Genomic DNA, 19,399 nt, shown 5'->3' with positions numbered 1-19,399 from the left:
TGAAATTATTGTTATGTGAACTTTGCATATAAAAAGTACAAAGGTGCCAGGCTCATCAAACTCAACTGAAAATGAAAATACCTAATCTTTCATGGGCGTTAACTCATCTTGACTTATCTGTTCTCCCCTCACAGATTGTGGCCAGTTGATGAACACTCCTGGAAACACGCTGTCTGATCAGATAATAGCCATCAGCCAGTCTGGCCAGAACCAAAGAGAGAATGGCGCACACATCCAGTCCCTGCTCAGCCAGTCCCTGTCTCAGTCTGGGACCGTGCAGAACAGCATGTCTGCTTCGCAGAACATGGAGAAGATTGATGACCTGCTGGTCAGTCTGCAGGAGTCCGGCAGCAACTTAACTCGTTCATACTAACCTTTGTACTGGTTCATGGATTTGTCTTTTTACTGGTAATATCTGGAATAATTGTAAAACGTGAAAATGTTATCTATTGAAAATTACATGCAGGTAGACGTTTATGAATTAGTTGGAGATGTGCTTACATCTGGTCACCAAAGGCTTTTCTGCCCTGCTAACACATCATTTCGTCTCCTTCAGAACTGAGGATTTATTAGGAAAGAACGGTGAAGGTGAACTGAACGTTTCCGCTGGCCTTGCTGCGCCAGTCTCTTCCCAAAAAAATAGAATAGAAATAGAAAGAATATCCAGATAGTGAACTAGGATTTGGGTTTGGAGTTTCTTGGCTGAGCGGGTTGACCAAGAAAAGCAAATGTTTTTTACTAACTTAACAACTGACTGATTCCCTGTTGTTAAAGGATACATGTGAAAATTGATGTGGACTCCAGATGAGAGCAATGTGAGAAAAATGGTCATTACTGTCTGATGAAAGAGGTGAAATGTGGCCCTTTTCCTCAGTTTTCCCTCTGGAAAGACAGCAACTTGCCAGAATTCATTTAACTTGTGAAGTTTTGTTTATATCTGTAAGTAGATTGTCAGTGATCTGCACCATCTTCCGGTTCTCGGGGTGTTTTCTAAAGTGTTTTCTGAAGTGTTCAGTAGTTTCCAGTTAGTAGTGCCCCTTTTAATACTTCTTTTGTCATCTTTTGTTGCGTGGAGGTTGGAGTGTGCAGTACGGCAGGAAAGTTTGGACAGATTGCGGTATGAATGACTGGATACGAAGGTAACCGCTGTTGACATGGTTTGGATTTATTTTCACAACAGTGCAGAAAGTATAGTGAAAGACAGTTAGAGGGGTAGAGAGAAGGTAGGGAATTGGCAAGGAGAAGTCTGCAGGCTACAGAAATGAACATTTTACTACACTAATCTGATGTGTAGTGACAAACAGGTGTCTGTCATATATGTGGGTGCTTATTATTTCAGTGTTGTAGCAGCTAGTTTGCTCCTGATATGAATGAATTCAATCTCTGATAGACCAAACACTGACTTAGGTTTTCAGTAATGAGATGATAAAGAAGACTGCACTCAGTGGGTTTATAAGTAACGTAATGTAGTATTTTTTGTTATGTATGAAAAACCTGGCTAGCTGAAGTCTAGACTTGTTTAGGCCTGTTTAGTGCAGTAATACCTATAAAAGAATATTTGTAGTTCAGTGAGCAGCTGTCACTGTGGCAGTGCAGTGAAGATGTTCACCTCTGGCTGTGAAACATATCTTTCTATATGAGATACTTTGCCATCTCCATGATGCGAACGTGTTCAGGCTAACATTTAGTCTGTAATCATAAAAGCCAAACTGTGTTGGTCTGCTACTTCATACAACAGATTCTCCTTTTGGTCCATTACAAAGAGATTCATCTTTTAAGGAAGTGTGGTAGAAGAAATATAACAAATACTGGCTGAGATTTTTTTCTACATGTATATTCAGCACTTTATGGTGCTGTTCTTTGTGACCACTTAACTCATCGAGGGTACAGTACGGTCCCACAAGAGGTGGCTTTTTTATGTCTGCCACCTCTTCCTCATTGTTTACAGTGAAGAAGACACATTTTTAACATGCACATGGATCAGAAATGATTGTCATTACTGTCCTGTGTTTGCATGGTAATGTCTATGTAGTCAAGCAGATAAAAAATATCTCAACTAGAATTTCTTTTAAGCCAGTATCAGTAAGTGAAATATAACTGTGCATCTCATTGCCAGCCATGTTACATCTACTAATTGTCATTCCCAAAACCTAATACATTATTTATTCCTGAAACCAGTTTAAAAATCTGGAAAAATGGGGAAAAATGTGGATCAAGACATTTTTGTTCAAATATTGTAATTTTAGCGGACATGTAACTCTTATTTACATAACTACAGTAGCAAGACTAGAATGTAATATAGTATAATAATATAATTTTTGTCATAAGGGTTAGATCATTATGTGTTTTTGTGTCACTTTGATGGCATCATTCTGCGTCAGGCACGCATGAACTGGAATTGTATTCTTAAACCAGCTAGAAAAGAGCCTTTTCACCAGTTTTATTAATGTGATGGGTTTAGTGAATGTTGAGGAGAAGCAATAGTTTGTAGGCTACAACTGCACATTACACAGCTCATCTGGGTAAAGGTTTGAACATGCAGGAATAGAGCCCGTTTTACATGTTTTCTTGAAAACGCAAACTGTACACCTTCTACAGATTTAATGTTCTTCTCTGCAGTTGACCAGTGGCCCCAGGACCAAAGTTCGACTCGAATCTTGCTTTGCATAAATCCTGATGACAGGCCAGTTTTATGGCTCATGAGCTTTCTTTTCCTTGCAATTTTACTTTTTAGAAAAGCACAGACTATTTTCTTTCCTCCTAAATATACAGATGTCATTGTTAGGCACTGTCCTGTTGTCACACTTTTCTGTTTGTTTAATGTGTTGTTTTGGAAAACAAACGAAAAAAAAAAACACGTTTGTGTCATGTTTAGTTTTACTGTAAGTGTATGCATGAACAAGGGGCTGGTCTCTGATGATGACAGAATTAGCTCAGTTTAATGCCTTGTAGTCTTGTTTTCTCTGTACAGTTTGTTAGAAATACATAAACACAGTTACATTTTATACACTTTAAAATCAGAAACAGCTGTTGTTTTATGTTGGAGAATATGTAAACTTGACTAATGTGATTTGTGGAACTACAGTGTGTCAGTCTGAGCAGTTTGAGTGGTATTTAAAGGGACCCTACTTCTGAAGGAACGTGACTTTGGAGCAAAGAGCTATCTGTGATTGGCTTTCTTCATCTTGTGAAATAGAAGAACTAAGATTTCCAGTGTTGAGTATTTATGATATTATTTGTTTTTGTTTTACAAAGTTTTTATCGATGTAGTGTCTGTGCCTCTTTTTGGAGAAGCATATCTAATTTATTTGTGTGTTAGTTTTTATCTAAATCTTTTCCCGTAATCATAGTTGTGTTCAGATCTTTTTCTAACTGTACTGATGACAGCAAGATGAATCTGAATAATATATACATTCCAGTGCACAGTTACTCCTTTGTGACTTAGATGAATCAATATACACCTTAATGTACATATCATGTGTTTGTTTAAGGCTTGTAATTGGACCGCTGGCCCTGTAGTCTTTTTTGACCACAGCAGGGAAAATGGCACCAAACTTAAATGTTTTTTACCGTCAAAATAAAAAAATCCTTTAAAATAGGACCAACAAATTTCAGTATTTTTACAATGAATATATTACTGAATGTAATTATACAGCATGGCTGTAAATGTCTCACTTAGATCCAGAATGTTCTTTTATACACATATTGGGGAGGTAATTACTTTTTTGGAATTACAGTTTCCCCATTTGTGTATTTACAATGTAACTGGAGATCATAAATAGACAAGAGTGCTACTCTTTTATCATACTAATTGTATGGAAAGGAGGAGGGTTGTTAAAAAGTTCTCATATTTTTTCAAGATGCTACAAAGTCTTAAGTTTCTCTGTTTCATGCAATAGAACAATATGTGGCTTTCTTTTAACATTACCATTTAATTCAATACCAACAAACTGAGTTTGCTATTATAGGTGTTTAAACAGTTCATTTTTTCCTAAAATGTCACATTAGACACTAGTTTTTGCTGTACATGTGCCTTGAGGAGATGATGTAGTGTCGACCAGATTGATGATTTACCATTGTTTTCTGTTTAACAAGCCGCTGGCCCCAACCGTGATGATTAGTTCTCATTAACTAGAATGTTTTAAGCCATAAAACTTGCTTTAAGTGCTCTACAACAGTGACCATTTAAATGTGGTTGTGGTTGATAAATGTATTGTGCAATGTCTGTCGTGCATCTAACTTGTTTGTACTGAAGTATCCATTGCATTTATGTCATACAATGTAGATGCAGTCAAATTTTCTCTGAAACTGCTATGCAGCTAATATACTGTAAATGTAGATCTGTTAGTTTTTGAATATATATTTTTCTATAGCCTCTCCCGTTTTCAACATAAACAAGATACCAAAATAGATGGTCTTTCTATTATTTATGTTGCTTGCTGAGCGTTTTGATGACGATGCTTCGAGTGCCACCTGAAACTCCTTTTAAACACTTTACTCAGTCAAAATGCAAATTTGTCTTCTAAGCAACCATGTTAGACATAGATGTTTTTTCTTGGTGAGACAAAGGTCACTAATTGTTCATCAGTCTTCTTTATTCCATAATTGCTTGTAGGGTTTATGTGCAAGTTTGTGATATATCCAGGCTTACTGTTTACTGGTGCAGGGGTTCCTAGTATTTCTGATTTCTCTCAGGGCCTCTGAGTTATCAGATGTCATGTGATTCTCACATATCTTCTTATTCAGACCGGTAATCAATGCATGCTAGATTTTTTTGCCTTGAAATGTAAAAATGGTGTGAATTACAAATTGTGCAAAACATCAATATTCAATGTAATTTATCCCTAATTTTCTCTGAGTCTAATATTATCAATTTCCAAAAACCATACACTTAACTTCACACTTCTGTAACATCTGTAAAGTCTGTTTACTCCGAACACAAGAGAACCACTCTACTAGTAAACAGCTTTGTTTAGTCCTGGAAATAGCGAGGGGGAAATTTTGCCTTTTTGTTTCTAACAATGTGAACAATTGTCAGTTAAATCACCCTTGGGAGAAAAAAACTTTCTATATATTTGGCTTTTGTTGGGACATTTTTATTCTCTTGCAGATAATTTTTTGTAAACTTGCTGCTATCTATATTAAACATATATACTTTAAATGTTAGGCCTTTGACCATTTATTTCATGTTTGTTGAAGATACTGCACAAGAATACAGACTGATGATCTTCTACAGACAAAAGACGTGTTATGAAAATTCAGCCACCTCATAACAGCTTGTCTACAGCTGTTTATTTTTTAAAAAAGACTTAAAGCAATGACTAAACATGAATTAAACATGTGAAGGGCAGTTCAACTATCTGTATAAAGTATTTATCCCATTGACTTTTCTTGGTTTTAGAGCCACCAAAGCTTTATCTCACCAAAATCTGCCTCTGGAAAGGTTTCAGTTAACATTTACCAAAAAACATTTAAAAGAAGTCATACCTGTGGTGTTTTTACTTAATCAGAAGTTTCAGTTCATTTATTTCTGAGTTCTGTGTTTCTTACTCAGGCTGTTACTGTGTTACTGGCTTTAGATTTTGAGGGAAAAAAGAATGAATGAATCACCAACAGCTGGGCCTATGAGTCTGTAATCCTGCTCCAGTCCTAATATACAACTCACTATAGGCTACAATACATGTCCTATTTAACACATTCAGGTAGTCAGTTTACCTATAAACTGATTGTCCTCCTGATAGATTATGGTACATAAGCGTGTCATTACAGACTAAATATAGATCTGTGAAGGTTAAAAACAAAGAAAAACATTTAAGACCCTTCTACATAAGGCTGCAGTGTAGCAATGTGATTGTATGTAGACAGGGCAAGTATTTATTGATTTAAAGGAATACAGTGTCAGTAAGTCGTCCATCTTTCCATCTCACTCCCTGATTTTTGATTATTAATACTGTCAGGTCAAAGTTTCTTGCCAACCAGCACTTTGTTGTGTCAAGAACTATTGGTCAGAATTCTGTGAATTTTACTGCCATGATTAATTGCTGTTGGGCTACAATTGTGGTGACCCCTGACCTTTCTTATAGTGCCACCATAAGGATGAATATTCAACATTACATGTTATCCCCACTGGTAGCCCATAATATCAAAAAAAGACCTGTTGTGTTTAATGGCTGTAGTGAACAGGTGAGCCTTTATGGTCCGGCCCGCCAGCAGTCAGTGTTGAATAGTCAGTCTGTTGTGATGATTGCTTATCTTCCAGTTTATCTTTTGCGTGATGTTCGGTCTTGCTGAACTTCATTTTTAAAAACCGGTTAGATTGTTTGAGATGTGCTGATTTTTCCCACGGTGCCTCAAACTTAAATGTTTTTTACCGTCAAAATTTTAAAATCCTTTAAAATAGGACCAACAAATTTCAGTATTTTTACAGTGAATATATTACTGAATGTAATTATACAACATGGCTGTAAATGTCTCACTTAGATCCAGAATGTTCTTTTATACACATATTGGGGAGGTAATTACTTTTTTGGAATTACAGTTTCCCTGTTTGTGTATTTACAATGTAAAATATTGAAATTTTTACAAATTGAAATATTTACATTTTTATTCTCTTGCAGATACATTTTTGTAAACTTGCTGCTATCTATATTAAACATATATACTTTAAATGTTAGGACTTTGACTATTTATTTCATGTTTGTTGAAGATACTGCACAAGAATACAGACTGATGATCTTCTACAGACAAAAGACGTGTTATGAAAATTCAGCCACCTCATAACAGCTTGTCTACAGCTGTTTATTTTTTTTTTAAAAAGACTGAAAGCAATTACTAAACATGAATTAAACATGTGAAGGGCAGTTCAACTATCTGTATAAAGTATTTATCCCATTGACTTTTCTTGGTTTTAGAGCCACCAAAGCTTTATCTCACCAAAATCTGCCTCTGGAAAGGTTTCAGTTAACATTTACCAAAAAACATTTAAAAGAAGTCATACCTGTGGTGTTTTTACTTAATCAGGAGTTTCAGTTCATTTATTTCTGAGTTCTGTGTTTCTTACTCAGGCTGTTACTGTGTTACTGGCTTTAGATTTTGAGGGAAAAAAGAATGAATGAATCACCAACAGCTGGGCCTATGAGTCTGTAATCCTGCTCCAGTCCTAATATACAACTCACTATAGGCTACAATACATGTCCTATTTAACACATTCAGGTAGTCAGTTTACCTATAAACTGATTGTCCTCCTGATAGATTATGGTACATAAGCGTGTCATTACAGACTAAATATAGATCTGTGAAGGTTAAAAACAAAGAAAAACATTTAAGACCCTTCTACATAAGGCTGCAGTGTAGCAATGTGATTGTATGTAGACAGGGCAAGTATTTATTGATTTAAAGGAATACAGTGTCAGTAAGTCGTCCATCTTTCCATCTCACTCCCTGATTTTTGATTATTAATACTGTCAGGTCAAAGTTTCTTGCCAACCAGCACTTTGTTGTGTCAAGAACTATTGGTCAGAATTCTGTGAATTTTACTGCCATGATTAATTGCTGTTGGGCTACAATTGTGGTGACCCCTGACCTTTCTTATAGTGCCACCATAAGGATGAATATTCAACATTACATGTTATCCCCACTGGTAGCCCATAACATCAAAAAAAGACCTGTTGTGTTTAATGGCTGTAGTGAACAGGTGAGCCTTTATGGTCCGGCCCGCCAGCAGTCAGTGTTGAATAGTCAGTCTGTTGTGATGATTGCTTATCTTCCAGTTTATCTTTTGCGTGATGTTCGGTCTTGCTGAACTTCATTTTTAAAAACCGGTTAGATTGTTTGAGATGTGCTGATTTTTCCCACGGTGCCTCAAACTTAAATGTTTTTTACCGTCAAAATTTTAAAATCCTTTAAAATAGGACCAACAAATTTCAGTATTTTTACAGTGAATATATTACTGAATGTAATTATACAACATGGCTGTAAATGTCTCACTTAGATCCAGAATGTTCTTTTATACACATATTGGGGAGGTAATTACTTTTTTGGAATTACAGTTTCCCTGTTTGTGTATTTACAATGTAAAATATTGAAATTTTTACAAATTGAAATATTTACATTTTTATTCTCTTGCAGATACATTTTTGTAAACTTGCTGCTATCTATATTAAACATATATACTTTAAATGTTAGGACTTTGACTATTTATTTCATGTTTGTTGAAGATACTGCACAAGAATACAGACTGATGATCTTCTACAGACAAAAGACGTGTTATGAAAATTCAGCCACCTCATAACAGCTTGTCTACAGCTGTTTATTTTTTTAAAAAGACTTAAAGCAATGACTAAACATGAATTAAACATGTGAAGGGCAGTTCAACTATCTGTATAAAGTATTTATCCCATTGACTTTTCTTGGTTTTAGAGCCACCAAAGCTTTATCTCACCAAAATCTGCCTCTGGAAAGGTTTCAGTTCACATTTACCAAAAAACATTTAAAAGAAGTCATACCTGTGGTGTTTTTACTTAATCAGGAGTTTCAGTTCATTTATTTCTGAGTTCTGTGTTTCTTACTCAGGCTGTTACTGTGTTACTGGCTTTAGATTTTGAGGGAAAAAAGAATGAATGAATCACCAACAGCTGGGCCTATGAGTCTGTAATCCTGCTCCAGTCCTAATATACAACTCACTATAGGCTACAATACATGTCCTATTTAACACATTCAGGTAGTCAGTTTACCTATAGACTGATTGTCCTCCTGATAGATTATGGTACATAAGCGTGTCATTACAGACTAAATATAGATCTGTGAAGGTTAAAAACAAAGAAAAACATTTAAGACCCTTCTACATAAGGCTGCAGTGTAGCAATGTGATTGTATGTAGACAGGGCAAGTATTTATTGATTTAAAGGAATACAGTGTCAGTAAGTCGTCCATCTTTCCATCTCACTCCCTGATTTTTGATTATTAATACTGTCAGGTCAAAGTTTCTTGCCAACCAGCACTTTGTTGTGTCAAGAACTATTGGTCAGAATTCTGTGAATTTTACTGCCATGATTAATTGCTGTTGGGCTACAATTGTGGTGACCCCTGACCTTTCTTATAGTGCCACCATAAGGATGAATATTCAACATTACATGTTATCCCCACTGGTAGCCCATAACATCAAAAAAAGACCTGTTGTGTTTAATGGCTGTAGTGAACAGGTGAGCCTTTATGGTCCGGCCCGCCAGCAGTCAGTGTTGAATAGTCAGTCTGTTGTGATGATTGTTTATCTTCCAGTTTAGAGGCTGGGTCCCTTTGCGTGATGTTTGGTCTTGCTGAACTTCATTTTTAAAAACCGGTTAGATTGTTTGAGATGTGCTGATTTTTCCCACGGTGCCTCAAACGCAACACCAACTTCTCGCGTTATATGCGGCTCGAGCAGCTCGTGCACCACCAGTTGTCCTTTCCGCGCGCAGCGTTGCGAACATGGCCGACGTGACATCGGTGGACGGAGAGAAACTCAGCAAAAAGTAAGCGTGTTCATTTCTCCCAGCGCATTTATACCACTCTCAACGCTTCACAGGGTTTTTATTTCCCTCAAATAATTCGCTCTTTCAGCAGTTGTGACCGTCTGAGTCTGGCTATGCAATGTCGCTCAACATTACATCAGGTCAGAGGGTTACAACTGAAGCGAGGGATCCATATGCGGGTGCAGGAAAGGCCTACATATTCCATGATTCAGTTCGTTTGTGTGTCTGGTAGTTGTAGTTTTAAAGACGAGCTGTGGTCTATCGCGATGGTGCGTTTTACTAACGAGTAAAACTACAAGATCCGAAATACATCAAAGAAACGTCCTCCACACGTTGATTTCGTTTTAGATTTTATTCATGTAGTTTTAACGTGTGGTACATTTAATTGTGACATTTAACTGTAGCAGAACACGTTATTGTTTTATATTTATATATTAGACAGATACATCCGTGAGAACAAATGATGTTATCTGCGTTATCCTTCTTTCGTCTTGATTTCCTAGGGATAACCTTAGGTTATCTCTGACACGCCCGCTTGAGAAACCGAAAGGAATGCTAACCTAATCGAACATCATATTCTCTTTATTTAAAACCTATCGATTTTTGCTATTACTTCATAGGGTCTTCATTGCAGACCGATGAGAGTAATATTAGCCCAACAGTGTTGACGTCTTCCCGGTGGGCCACAGACAGCCTTTGCTGTATATACTGTACACTGTCTTTGTATAAATGTCTATTTTCTCAGGTCTGCCTGCTGACTGTGGTAGCTCAGCATGCTGTGTCTGATCAGGGCAGCCAGACAACAGCTTTGCCATGTCTATGGGGTCAGGGGACAGTGGTTAAAATGTGCGACCCCAGGCACAGCTGCAGTCCCAGCTCAAATTTACGGGAACCGATGGAGAGGTGACAAAAGGTTGGTGGCTTTTCCATTCCAGTGAGAAAAACAACCAACCTTTTGTCATCAGAGTGTATGTGGGCCCCCCTTCCCTTTCTGCATGATTTCTTGTTGTGCTTCTCTGTCTCTGTTATTAGTAAATTGCGCCAAGCCCTTTTTTTTTTTTTTTTTTTTTTTGTTGTTGTTGTTTTTTAAATAATTATTATTTCAGACACCAGAATACAATAAAATGTATGTGGTGTGGTTATGTGTGTGCCATATTTGTGTGCAGTTGTTAACTTTTGTTGAACAGTTTGAATATCTGTTGAGTTTCTGTTCTTACATTAGTTACACAATTACATTGTAAACAGCAAAATGTTGATATCTATGACTCATCACTCACTGTGTCTCCTTTCTTTTTTATCAGTGAGCTGAAGAGACGAATGAAAGCTGAGAAGAAGGTGGCTGAGAAAGAAGCCAAAGTGAAAGAGCAGGTGGAGCAAAAGGAATCCAATGATCAGCAAGCGCAAAATGTCTGTGGGCTGGATGAGGAGACACTTGACCCAAATGTGAGATTTTTGCCATTATATTACACTCTTTACTTACTAAAATCTTAAAGTTCTGGTATTTTTCTATAAATTAAATATTCTGTTTCTCTCTAATGTAGCAATACTTCAAGATTCGCACCCAGGCCATCCAGGAACTGAAGGGCACGGCAGAGGACCCATACCCACACAAGTACCATGTAGACTTGTCACTTACAGCGTTCATTGAGAAATACAATCATCTTGAGCCTGGAGACCAGCTGACAGATGTTGTTCTCAGTGTGTCAGGTACCAGGAATATTATATGATCTTTAACACATTTGCTATTATATACATACCATGTAATTCAGCTGTAGATCCCCTGTTAAATTTTATATATATTTGGCAGGCCGTGTTCATGCCAAGAGGGCTTCTGGTGCCAAGCTGCTCTTCTATGACCTGCGAGGTGAAGGCGTCAAGTTGCAAGTTATGGCGAACTCAAGGTACAGCATCATAGCCAACGTCAGTCATCATTTTTGGGTGTAACAGTGGTCAGTTCACAGCTCACAATACTTTTATTTAGACATTTTAACAACATATGAGTTTGAAAACACCTTAGTTGGCTGCAAAGTCAAATTTCCAAAATGAATGTTAGTCAGTTTTTATGCATTAAACATGAAGTGATATTTAGAGGAACCACGAAAGCAATACAGATTTATTTAATTTGGCATGAATTTAACTGAATGGCTTTCTACTAAAGTCAAAATATTTCATGTTCGCAAGTTACAGTACTTGGCGTGGAGCTGAAAGGAGTGGGTTTGGAGAAAAACAAGTAAAACTAGAGTTCTTGGGAAGCGATAATCAGTTTTTCGAATATTGCAAACTGAGATAGTGCTTGTTACTGCAAGTCCATACTCTTGCTGGGGAAATTCATTGGCTATTTGCAGCAAAAAAACCACTCCAGCAGCTAAACTGAGCTGAAAATTTAACTTGTCTGGATTTACTGTATTATGTGATTGTTCAAATTTTACATATCATCACATTTTGTTGTTGTGAAATGTTAAATAGTACATCATTACACCTTGAGCCATTTGTTTTTTCGCTGTACGGATACTTAAGATGGCAGTGAGTTCATTTTTGTATATCTTGTTTTACTCTGCAAGGAACTACAAATCTGAGGAAGACTTTGTGGCCATCAATAATAAACTGCGTCGCGGTGACATTATCGGTGTCCGCGGTAACCCAGGGAAGACTAAAAAAGGGGAGTTGAGCATCATTCCCACTGAGATGACCCTGCTGTCACCATGTTTGCACATGCTGCCCCATCTCCACTTTGGCCTCAAAGACAAGGTAACGCCCACGACGATAAGACATTCCAAGTTGGTGAGAGGCAAAGAATAATCTCTCCTTTTACAAAAGAGAAAGAAGAATCTCTCCTTTTACAAAAGAGAAAGAGAAAGAAGAATCTCTCCTTTTACAAAAGAGAAAGAGAAAGTATCATGAAAAGGTCATTTTGATATCAGTTTGAAATCAACCAACCCTAGTTTCTATGCCACAAAAGTAGAAAACTGCAAAGCTTTTCAGTGTTAAATTAATGTTAATTTTTAATGTAAGTCTGGTCACAGCCACCAGTGTTGATGGGAAGTGGACCAACTGAACTTTACAACATTCAACAGTCATTACAAAAGCAATAATCAATACTGAAGCATTTTTTTTTCTCACCACTGTGTAATCTTTCTCTCAAAGGAAACACGATACCGCCAGCGCTACTTGGATCTGATTCTTAATGACTACGTGAGGCAGAAATTTATCACACGGGCCAAAATCATCACCTACCTCCGCAGCTTCCTGGACCAGCTGGGATTCTTGGAGGTAAGAATTGGAGTCTGTAGCATATTGAGGCATCAAATTTGACTACACCACAAAAAATTTTATTCAAATTTTTACAAAATAGGGATTTTATTTTTATTTTTTTTATGAAATCCCTATTTTGTAAAAATCTGAATAAAAATTTTATCTCGCTTGGATTGTTCCATTTGTTCCACATTTGAGGCAGTTAAAATGAGTGCGTCTAAGTTTGCTTTGCTGAATCCTCTAGATTGAGACACCAATGATGAACATTATTCCTGGTGGAGCAGTGGCCCGTCCATTTGTTACTTACCATAATGATCTGGATATGAACCTGTTCATGAGGATTGCTCCTGAGCTCTACCACAAGGTAATATGCTTTTCAAGAGTCATTCTTCTCAGTAATCAGTCATTTCCAGGGGGAATATTTTAGTATATTGTATTAATTTGAAGTCAGGCCTGTGAATATATTGTACAGTTATGCTTAGAATTTTATTTTATTTTATTTATTTATTTTTTTATACTTCAACTTCACTTCAGGTTTTTCAGGGTTTGGTTAAAGGGGCTTGTTAAATTTCTAAATATTTACACTGTACATCACATCGTTCACACAGATGCTTGTGGTTGGTGGAATGGACAGAGTGTATGAGATTGGTCGTCAGTTCAGGAATGAAGGCATCGATCTTACTCACAATCCAGAGTTCACCACCTGTGAATTCTACATGGCATATGCAGATTACCATGATTTGATGGACATCACAGAGAAACTACTCTCAGGTAAGTGAGCACGCAGAGGGTTCTATTTTTGCGTGGGTGCACAATGCAGTGTTGCACCAAAGAACTGGTATTTCTGGTAGTTCCTGCAGTGTATTGATGTTGTCAGATGTACTGATTTGGTATCTTGATGACCTGCTGTGTGCCCCAGTGGATGGAGAGGCACAGTAGAGGGTGTGGTGGTGCCAACTGAGTAGCACACTGCAAACTTGGTGCCAAGAATGTGTGTCCTCCATGGGCCACTGCTCGCCTGCTCAGAGTGATTCAAACCTGCTCTGTAATCCCCAAGAGTTCAGAGGTGGCCTACACTGAAGGCATTTGCTTTACTCCGCTGACTCATCTCAAAGCAGCGGGTTTTGGTTCTGTTGTCTCTAACTGGAGCGATGATGTGCACTGTCAGACCACAATTTTTCACAGCAGACTTGCTGGTAACATTTAGTGCAACAGGCACCAGACTTTTGCAAAATAACCACAGAGACTTCTGTGCCTATGTTATGTACAACAAAGTTGTTAATTATTCTACAGTTTCTACTGCAAATCAATTGCAGTTTGCAGTTTTGCACTTTAATTAGAACACAAGTAGATATGTGGCTGCGGTGCGTAACATAATGTTATACAGGTTGTTTAGGTTCTCTGAGTATCATCACCAGGAACACATTGTTGTCACAAGATTAAAGGGGCAACAGTTCTATTTCTGGATTATCATGAATTATTTCTGTTTGTAAACAGTCACATTTAACTAAGTGAAACATCAAAAATAACTTCAGAAATAAGGAAAAGCAACATTAAAAAGAATGGCCCACATTTTAAATTCTCATTGCACAGGCAGTTTAATGTAAATACAAATGGTTATTGTACTGATCATTAAGATGATAAAGAAAATTGTGCACTATTCTATATGGAAAACATGATGACCATCTTCAACATGTCCAAAATTGTTAATTCAACTTGAGTTTAAAGAGGATGAAAGTGGTGAATGTGCTTGACTATGACTGTGATGACATGATAATGATATATGATGATAATGTATTCCTCTGATCCACCCTGTGTCCAAGTGCACCTCAGGTGCGGTGGGCGAGCCTGGTCACGAAAATGTCAGTGTGCTTGGTATGCTCAACTCACAAGGCAGGGTGTACTTTACTGTGATCTGCCCTGTGCTGCTGAGTTTACAAAAATGGAGCACTTAGCGCAGCCATGTGGCTGGCGCTAGGTGTGTAGGTTTCACCTGTCATGGATTTGACTGTCAAATGACAAATTTCATGTCACAGTAGGCAGACTGGTAATCTGATTTCAACAAACGTATGATGAATGGTTTATTCTTGTACTGTGTCCAGCGGAGGAAACTTCACTGAACACAACTTCTTGGGGGTGCTGTAAAACAAACTGTCTTATGTGTGACATTTCAATGTAACATTCATTTTTATATCTTTTGATTATTTACGGATGAAAGGATTGTACTATTTTATTGCTGTGAATTCTGTTATATGAATTAAGCAGCTGACTTTATATTTGCTTCACTGAATGTTGTGAAACAGTTTTGTGGTTGTGAAATGGATAATGTTTATCCATTTAACAAAGATGCCAACACTTTCTGAGAATATCAAGCTTTATGACCAAAAGTAACAGGCTAAATAAAAAAAAAAAAAAAAAACTAAAAACAAACTAGCTGGCTGAACTGACTGTCATGTCTAAATCCTCCAACTTGCACTAAGAGATGTTAGAATCACATTACAAGGAGGATTTGCAGACTTAACCTCTGCCATGTAAAGAATAAAACAGGAATTTATTGTATATTTTAAAATACAAATTTGCAAGAGCTCCATTTCCTCTGAATGACCTTTCAGTTTTGTCATTCCTCAAATATTTGAGATGCACAGGAAATGTGCACAATGTGCAAATGGCAGAACTGTTCCCTTAACTCAGTGTTTCCCCTTCGCTTCAGGAATGGTGAAGCACGTCACTGGAGGATACAAGGTGACTTATCACCCTGATGGTCCAGAGGGACAGGCGTATGAGATTGACTTCACTCCACCATTCAGAAGAGTGAGCATGACACACGACCTGGAGAAGATTATGGGAGTCAAGTTCCCTCCTACTGACAGCTATGACAGTGATGGTAAGAATGTGTAGAAATGTAGATATAGATTTTAAGTAACTGAAAAGTGAGAGTAGCTTTTTTTTTTTCTCTTTTTTTTTCCTTTTAATTAAACCACATTGCCACTGTGATATTCTTTCTCCATCACTGTCTCTTTCAGCAGTTTAGGGTTTATTTTCATTTGATGTCTGCATTTCACATTTTTCATATGTTCTAAAGCTACAGCCCAGTAATAGCTTATCAGTCATTTCTGATTTCTCTTCGTTTTTCTCTTTCACACTTTTGTCTTCAGAGACACGTAAGTTCTTTGATGACCTGTGCGCACAGAAAGGAGTTGAATGTCCTCCACCCAGAACCACTGCCCGCCTCCTTGACAAGGTGCTCTGTTGATGAGGATCACCATCTCTTGTACAGCTTATTGCATTCTCTACCAGAGGTCTTTACTAATCTTGTTTTCCTACAGTTGGTTGGAGATTACCTTGAGGTTACCTGTATCAACCCCACATTCATCTGTGATCACCCTCAGATCATGAGTCCCTTAGCTAAATGGTGAGAAACGCCTTGCTTCACCTTCAAATTTATCATTCATAAAAGCAAAGCTCAGGTTTGTGCTGAAATTCTATGATTGTACAGGCACAGATCGCTGAAGGGCCTGACAGAGCGTTTTGAGCTCTTTGTGATGAAGAAGGAAGTCTGCAATGCTTACACGGAGTTGAATGATCCGATTAGACAGAGGGAGCTTTTTGAGCAGCAAGCCAAGGTGTGTATAAAGCCTAAACTGACTTTCTGTCCCTTTCTATTGTGTTACATTGTCCCATTATCCAAAGGTTCAGGCTCCTTACTGTCAAACTGTGTGTTTGTCAGTGCATGTTAGTAATTGGATGTGGATCTTTTTCAGGCCAAAGCTGAGGGTGATGATGAAGCCATGTTCATTGATGAGACCTTCTGCACAGCACTGGAGTATGGTCTGCCACCAACTGCTGGCTGGGGAATGGGCATCGATCGTCTCACAATGTTCCTGACCGACTCCAACAACATCAAGGTAAAGCTGTCGTATGAATCATGATGCAAGCAGGTGCAGTCTTTAAGTCCCACCTAAATGGGAAAAGGGATTGTTTAGCATTGTCTATCAAAATGACCAGTCTGATCATTTTCTGATCAGATTCCCTGTGTGATATGTTTGAAGGTTTGCAGCTCAATACTTAGTTAAAGTTAAGGCTATAAGAAACCCTCACTCATGTCTGTTAACATATGACACATTCAGTGCCAGTTCAACACATTATATATTCAAAACACTCTATACTGGATAGTTCTTCAATTCTGTCAGTTGTTTTAGTAGTTATTAGCCTATATTAGAGTCACATAGGAAAAATTTGTTTCACTTTTGTTCATGCTGTAAAAGAAAAAGTGATGCCTGCTCACTGACTCTGAGCCAAAAAACTGATTCAGAAAGACATCGCACAAATAATTACCCTTTGAGAACAAATAAAGTGATTGATTAATGTGTAGATACCAAAATGCTCCATAGGTCTATTTGCTGATTTCTAAACCCTATGCTACCCTCTTCATAAGAAAGTTTAACAGCGAATTGAATAGAAACAATTTCAGATCTGATTGGCAATGAATGTTGGTGTACAGACAGTACTGTTTTCATTGGTGCTGCTTATTAAATAGCCTCATAGCCACATCATGTGCATATAAGTAGCCCCCTTCTTCAGTAGTCAGCAACACCCTCAGCTGACAGTTTTTGTTTTGTTTTTTTTTTTTACAGGAGGTGTTGCTGTTCCCAGCCATGAAGCCTGACGACAATAAAACATCAGCACCCACAGAGGGCACCTCTGTCTGATGACATGACCTCTGACCTGTGCAGGAGTCAGTGTGAAGTTGGAGCCTTTACCTCACTGTGGTTGTCAGTGGAGTCTGCAGGATTTATGTTTTATCTATGTCAGTTTGTCAACAGTTGAATCCTTGCAGTTAAGGGAAATCAGCTTGTGTCATTTCCAGTTGACTTTTTCTTTCCTTTTGTTTTTCTTACACTTTTGCTGCATCCTCAATAGAGACATTTTAATCCTCATTGTCATCCAGTACATGCATCGTATTTGATCAGGAAGTCGTGTGATCTGCTGTTGTATGCTCCCCTGGATGAAATATTTACTTTGAGATACTTCAAATGGTGCTTGATTTTTGGCTACCAAATACAGAGTAGATACATCACATAATGACAATGGTCAAGCACTTATAATATTACTTTTCTCAGTATGGCCATCTGTTTTTACCTGCTCTGCTTTTATTCCTTGTCTAACAGTTAATCAAGATGGATTCCACAAATTCAATATTCCTCTGCCAAGAAGTTTAAAGACAGCTATATCTGAATAAAGTGCATATGAATCTACATTGTCAGTGTCTTGTATCTTTAATCTTTCTCCACACAAATTATGTGTGGAAAAAGTCCCAGAGGCCCTTTAAGAGCCCTATTTTTATGCTGCCAGTAATGCCTTGAGGGAATTTCTTCAAATTTGGCTTTCACCAGGATTCAAGGACAAACTGGTAAGGTTTTTGTGGTCATGGTGACATCACAAAACATGGTTTTGGCCTTGTGAATGCAATATCTTGGGAACTCTTCAAGGGAACCCTTCACATTTGGCACAAATGTCCACTGGGATTCAGGAACTGATTAGATTTTAGTGGCCAAAGATCAGTGTGACTGCACAAAACACTTCACCGTAACTGAAGACAATTATGTTTCAATTATGACCCAATTTCACACAAATGGTTAAGATTTTTATGATTCTGGATAAACAAGAATAAACAGGGTAATCTGAAACTAGCCTGAGCGGCTGAGGCATCCAACTGTGTGGCAGTAATTCCTATTTAAAAACACAGATTGGATGCTTTTGTCCCATATATATATATTGCGTATGTTGAGCTTTCACTGGATTTCTTTGACCTTTATGATATGATCAAAGGTTTACAGCTGGTTCAAGGGTCACTGATTTAAACAATGCTGCTAGTAATAATGATAATAACCTTTTCTGTATGTGAGAGGAAGTATTTGAATAAGTATCAACATAAATACAAGATCGTGTGATCGTATTGCTGGGAAGGAAATGCTCTTTGAATCTTCCACTTGGCAGATCTGGCATATTTTCACTGACCCTGTTTGCAAATGAATAAGTTAACATTTACAGTCAGCGATGCAAGAAGGAACTAAGAATATTTTCTAAAATAATAGTTAATGTTTAATTTGTTTAAATTATAATTACTTATTTTTAAACTTCACCATATGTTAATCATTAAAACTACCAGTCAAAAGTTTTAGAATACCCCCAGTTTTCCAGTTTTTTATAGAAATTTCAGCAGCTTAAGTCCAGTGAATAATCGTCAAATGGTACAAAGGTAAGTGGTAAACTGCCCAAGGTGGAAAAAAAGGTTCAGGTCACAAGAAAGTTAAAAATCGTATGAATAGAAAACAAATTAAAAAAAAAAACAGGGAATCACTGCAGGAATTATTGCTATATATTGGTATTGGTATCAGAATGGTGTGAAAAGGTAACAAGGGAAGACCGACTGGTTCTATGGAGCTGGTTCAGATGAACTAGACAGAAGGTGAAAGCACATCAACCTACAAGTGCAACACATTTGTGCGAACATCTGCAACAGTGTTGGGGGGGGGGGGGACTACAAAATAACTCCTGCTAATCAGATGAAGACACCTCTGGATTCACTCTCAAAGATCCTTACATTAGTAGTACAGAGCTCATATAAACAGCCACAG

General features: G+C 37.5%; 2 protein-coding genes across 7 annotated transcripts in view; both read left to right on the top strand.

The window, feature by feature from the left end:
• nfat5b (nuclear factor of activated T cells 5b) overlaps positions 1-5,598 on the top strand; it is a 34,343-nt gene extending 28,745 nt beyond the window's left edge. For all 5 annotated transcript variants that reach the window (XM_071488480.1, XM_071488477.1, XM_071488475.1 and 2 more), the window contains one exon: positions 135-5,598. In XM_071488480.1, the coding sequence (XP_071344581.1) occupies positions 135-373 (239 nt within the window). In that variant the 3' untranslated portion in view covers positions 374-5,598. The remainder of the gene's footprint in view (positions 1-134) is intronic.
• A 3,753-nt stretch (positions 5,599-9,351) lies between these two features.
• Positions 9,352-18,018, top strand: kars1 (lysyl-tRNA synthetase 1). Of its 2 annotated transcripts, XM_071488692.1 has the most exons (15): positions 9,372-9,509; positions 10,255-10,422; positions 10,811-10,952; positions 11,051-11,216; positions 11,317-11,410; positions 12,071-12,257; positions 12,654-12,779; positions 13,006-13,125; positions 13,370-13,532; positions 15,472-15,645; positions 15,917-16,002; positions 16,088-16,173; positions 16,258-16,384; positions 16,523-16,666; positions 17,396-18,018. In XM_071488692.1, the coding sequence occupies exons 2-15, from the start codon at positions 10,283-10,285 to the stop codon at positions 17,468-17,470; spliced, it is 1,830 nt and encodes a 609-aa protein (XP_071344793.1). In that variant the 5' UTR covers positions 9,372-9,509; positions 10,255-10,282; the 3' UTR covers positions 17,471-18,018. The 2 variants fall into 2 exon arrangements, with proteins under 2 accessions (XP_071344794.1, XP_071344793.1); XM_071488693.1 differs by lacking the exon at positions 10,255-10,422 and having other exon boundaries at positions 9,352-9,509.
• The last annotated feature ends 1,381 nt before the right edge of the window (positions 18,019-19,399 follow it).

Source organism: Trachinotus anak, unplaced genomic scaffold, assembly GCF_046630095.1.
Source record: "Trachinotus anak isolate AG129_WGS33_773 ecotype Australia unplaced genomic scaffold, CSIRO_AGI_Tana_v1 ptg000011l, whole genome shotgun sequence".
Classification (NCBI taxonomy): domain Eukaryota; kingdom Metazoa; phylum Chordata; class Actinopteri; order Carangiformes; family Carangidae; genus Trachinotus; species Trachinotus anak.
This window is presented reverse-complemented; position numbering and strand designations above follow the sequence as displayed.

Excerpts from the sequence above, each read along its gene's own strand:
- kars1 (XM_071488692.1), top strand. The coding sequence starts at position 10,283 with ATGCTGTGTCTGATCAGGGCAGCCAGACAACAGCTTTGCCATGTCTAT. Across the intron at positions 11,411-12,070 it reads CAAGTTATGGCGAACTCAAG|GAACTACAAATCTGAGGAAG; the intron begins GTACAGCATCAT and ends TTACTCTGCAAG. Across the intron at positions 16,385-16,522 it reads TTTTTGAGCAGCAAGCCAAG|GCCAAAGCTGAGGGTGATGA; the intron begins GTGTGTATAAAG and ends GATCTTTTTCAG.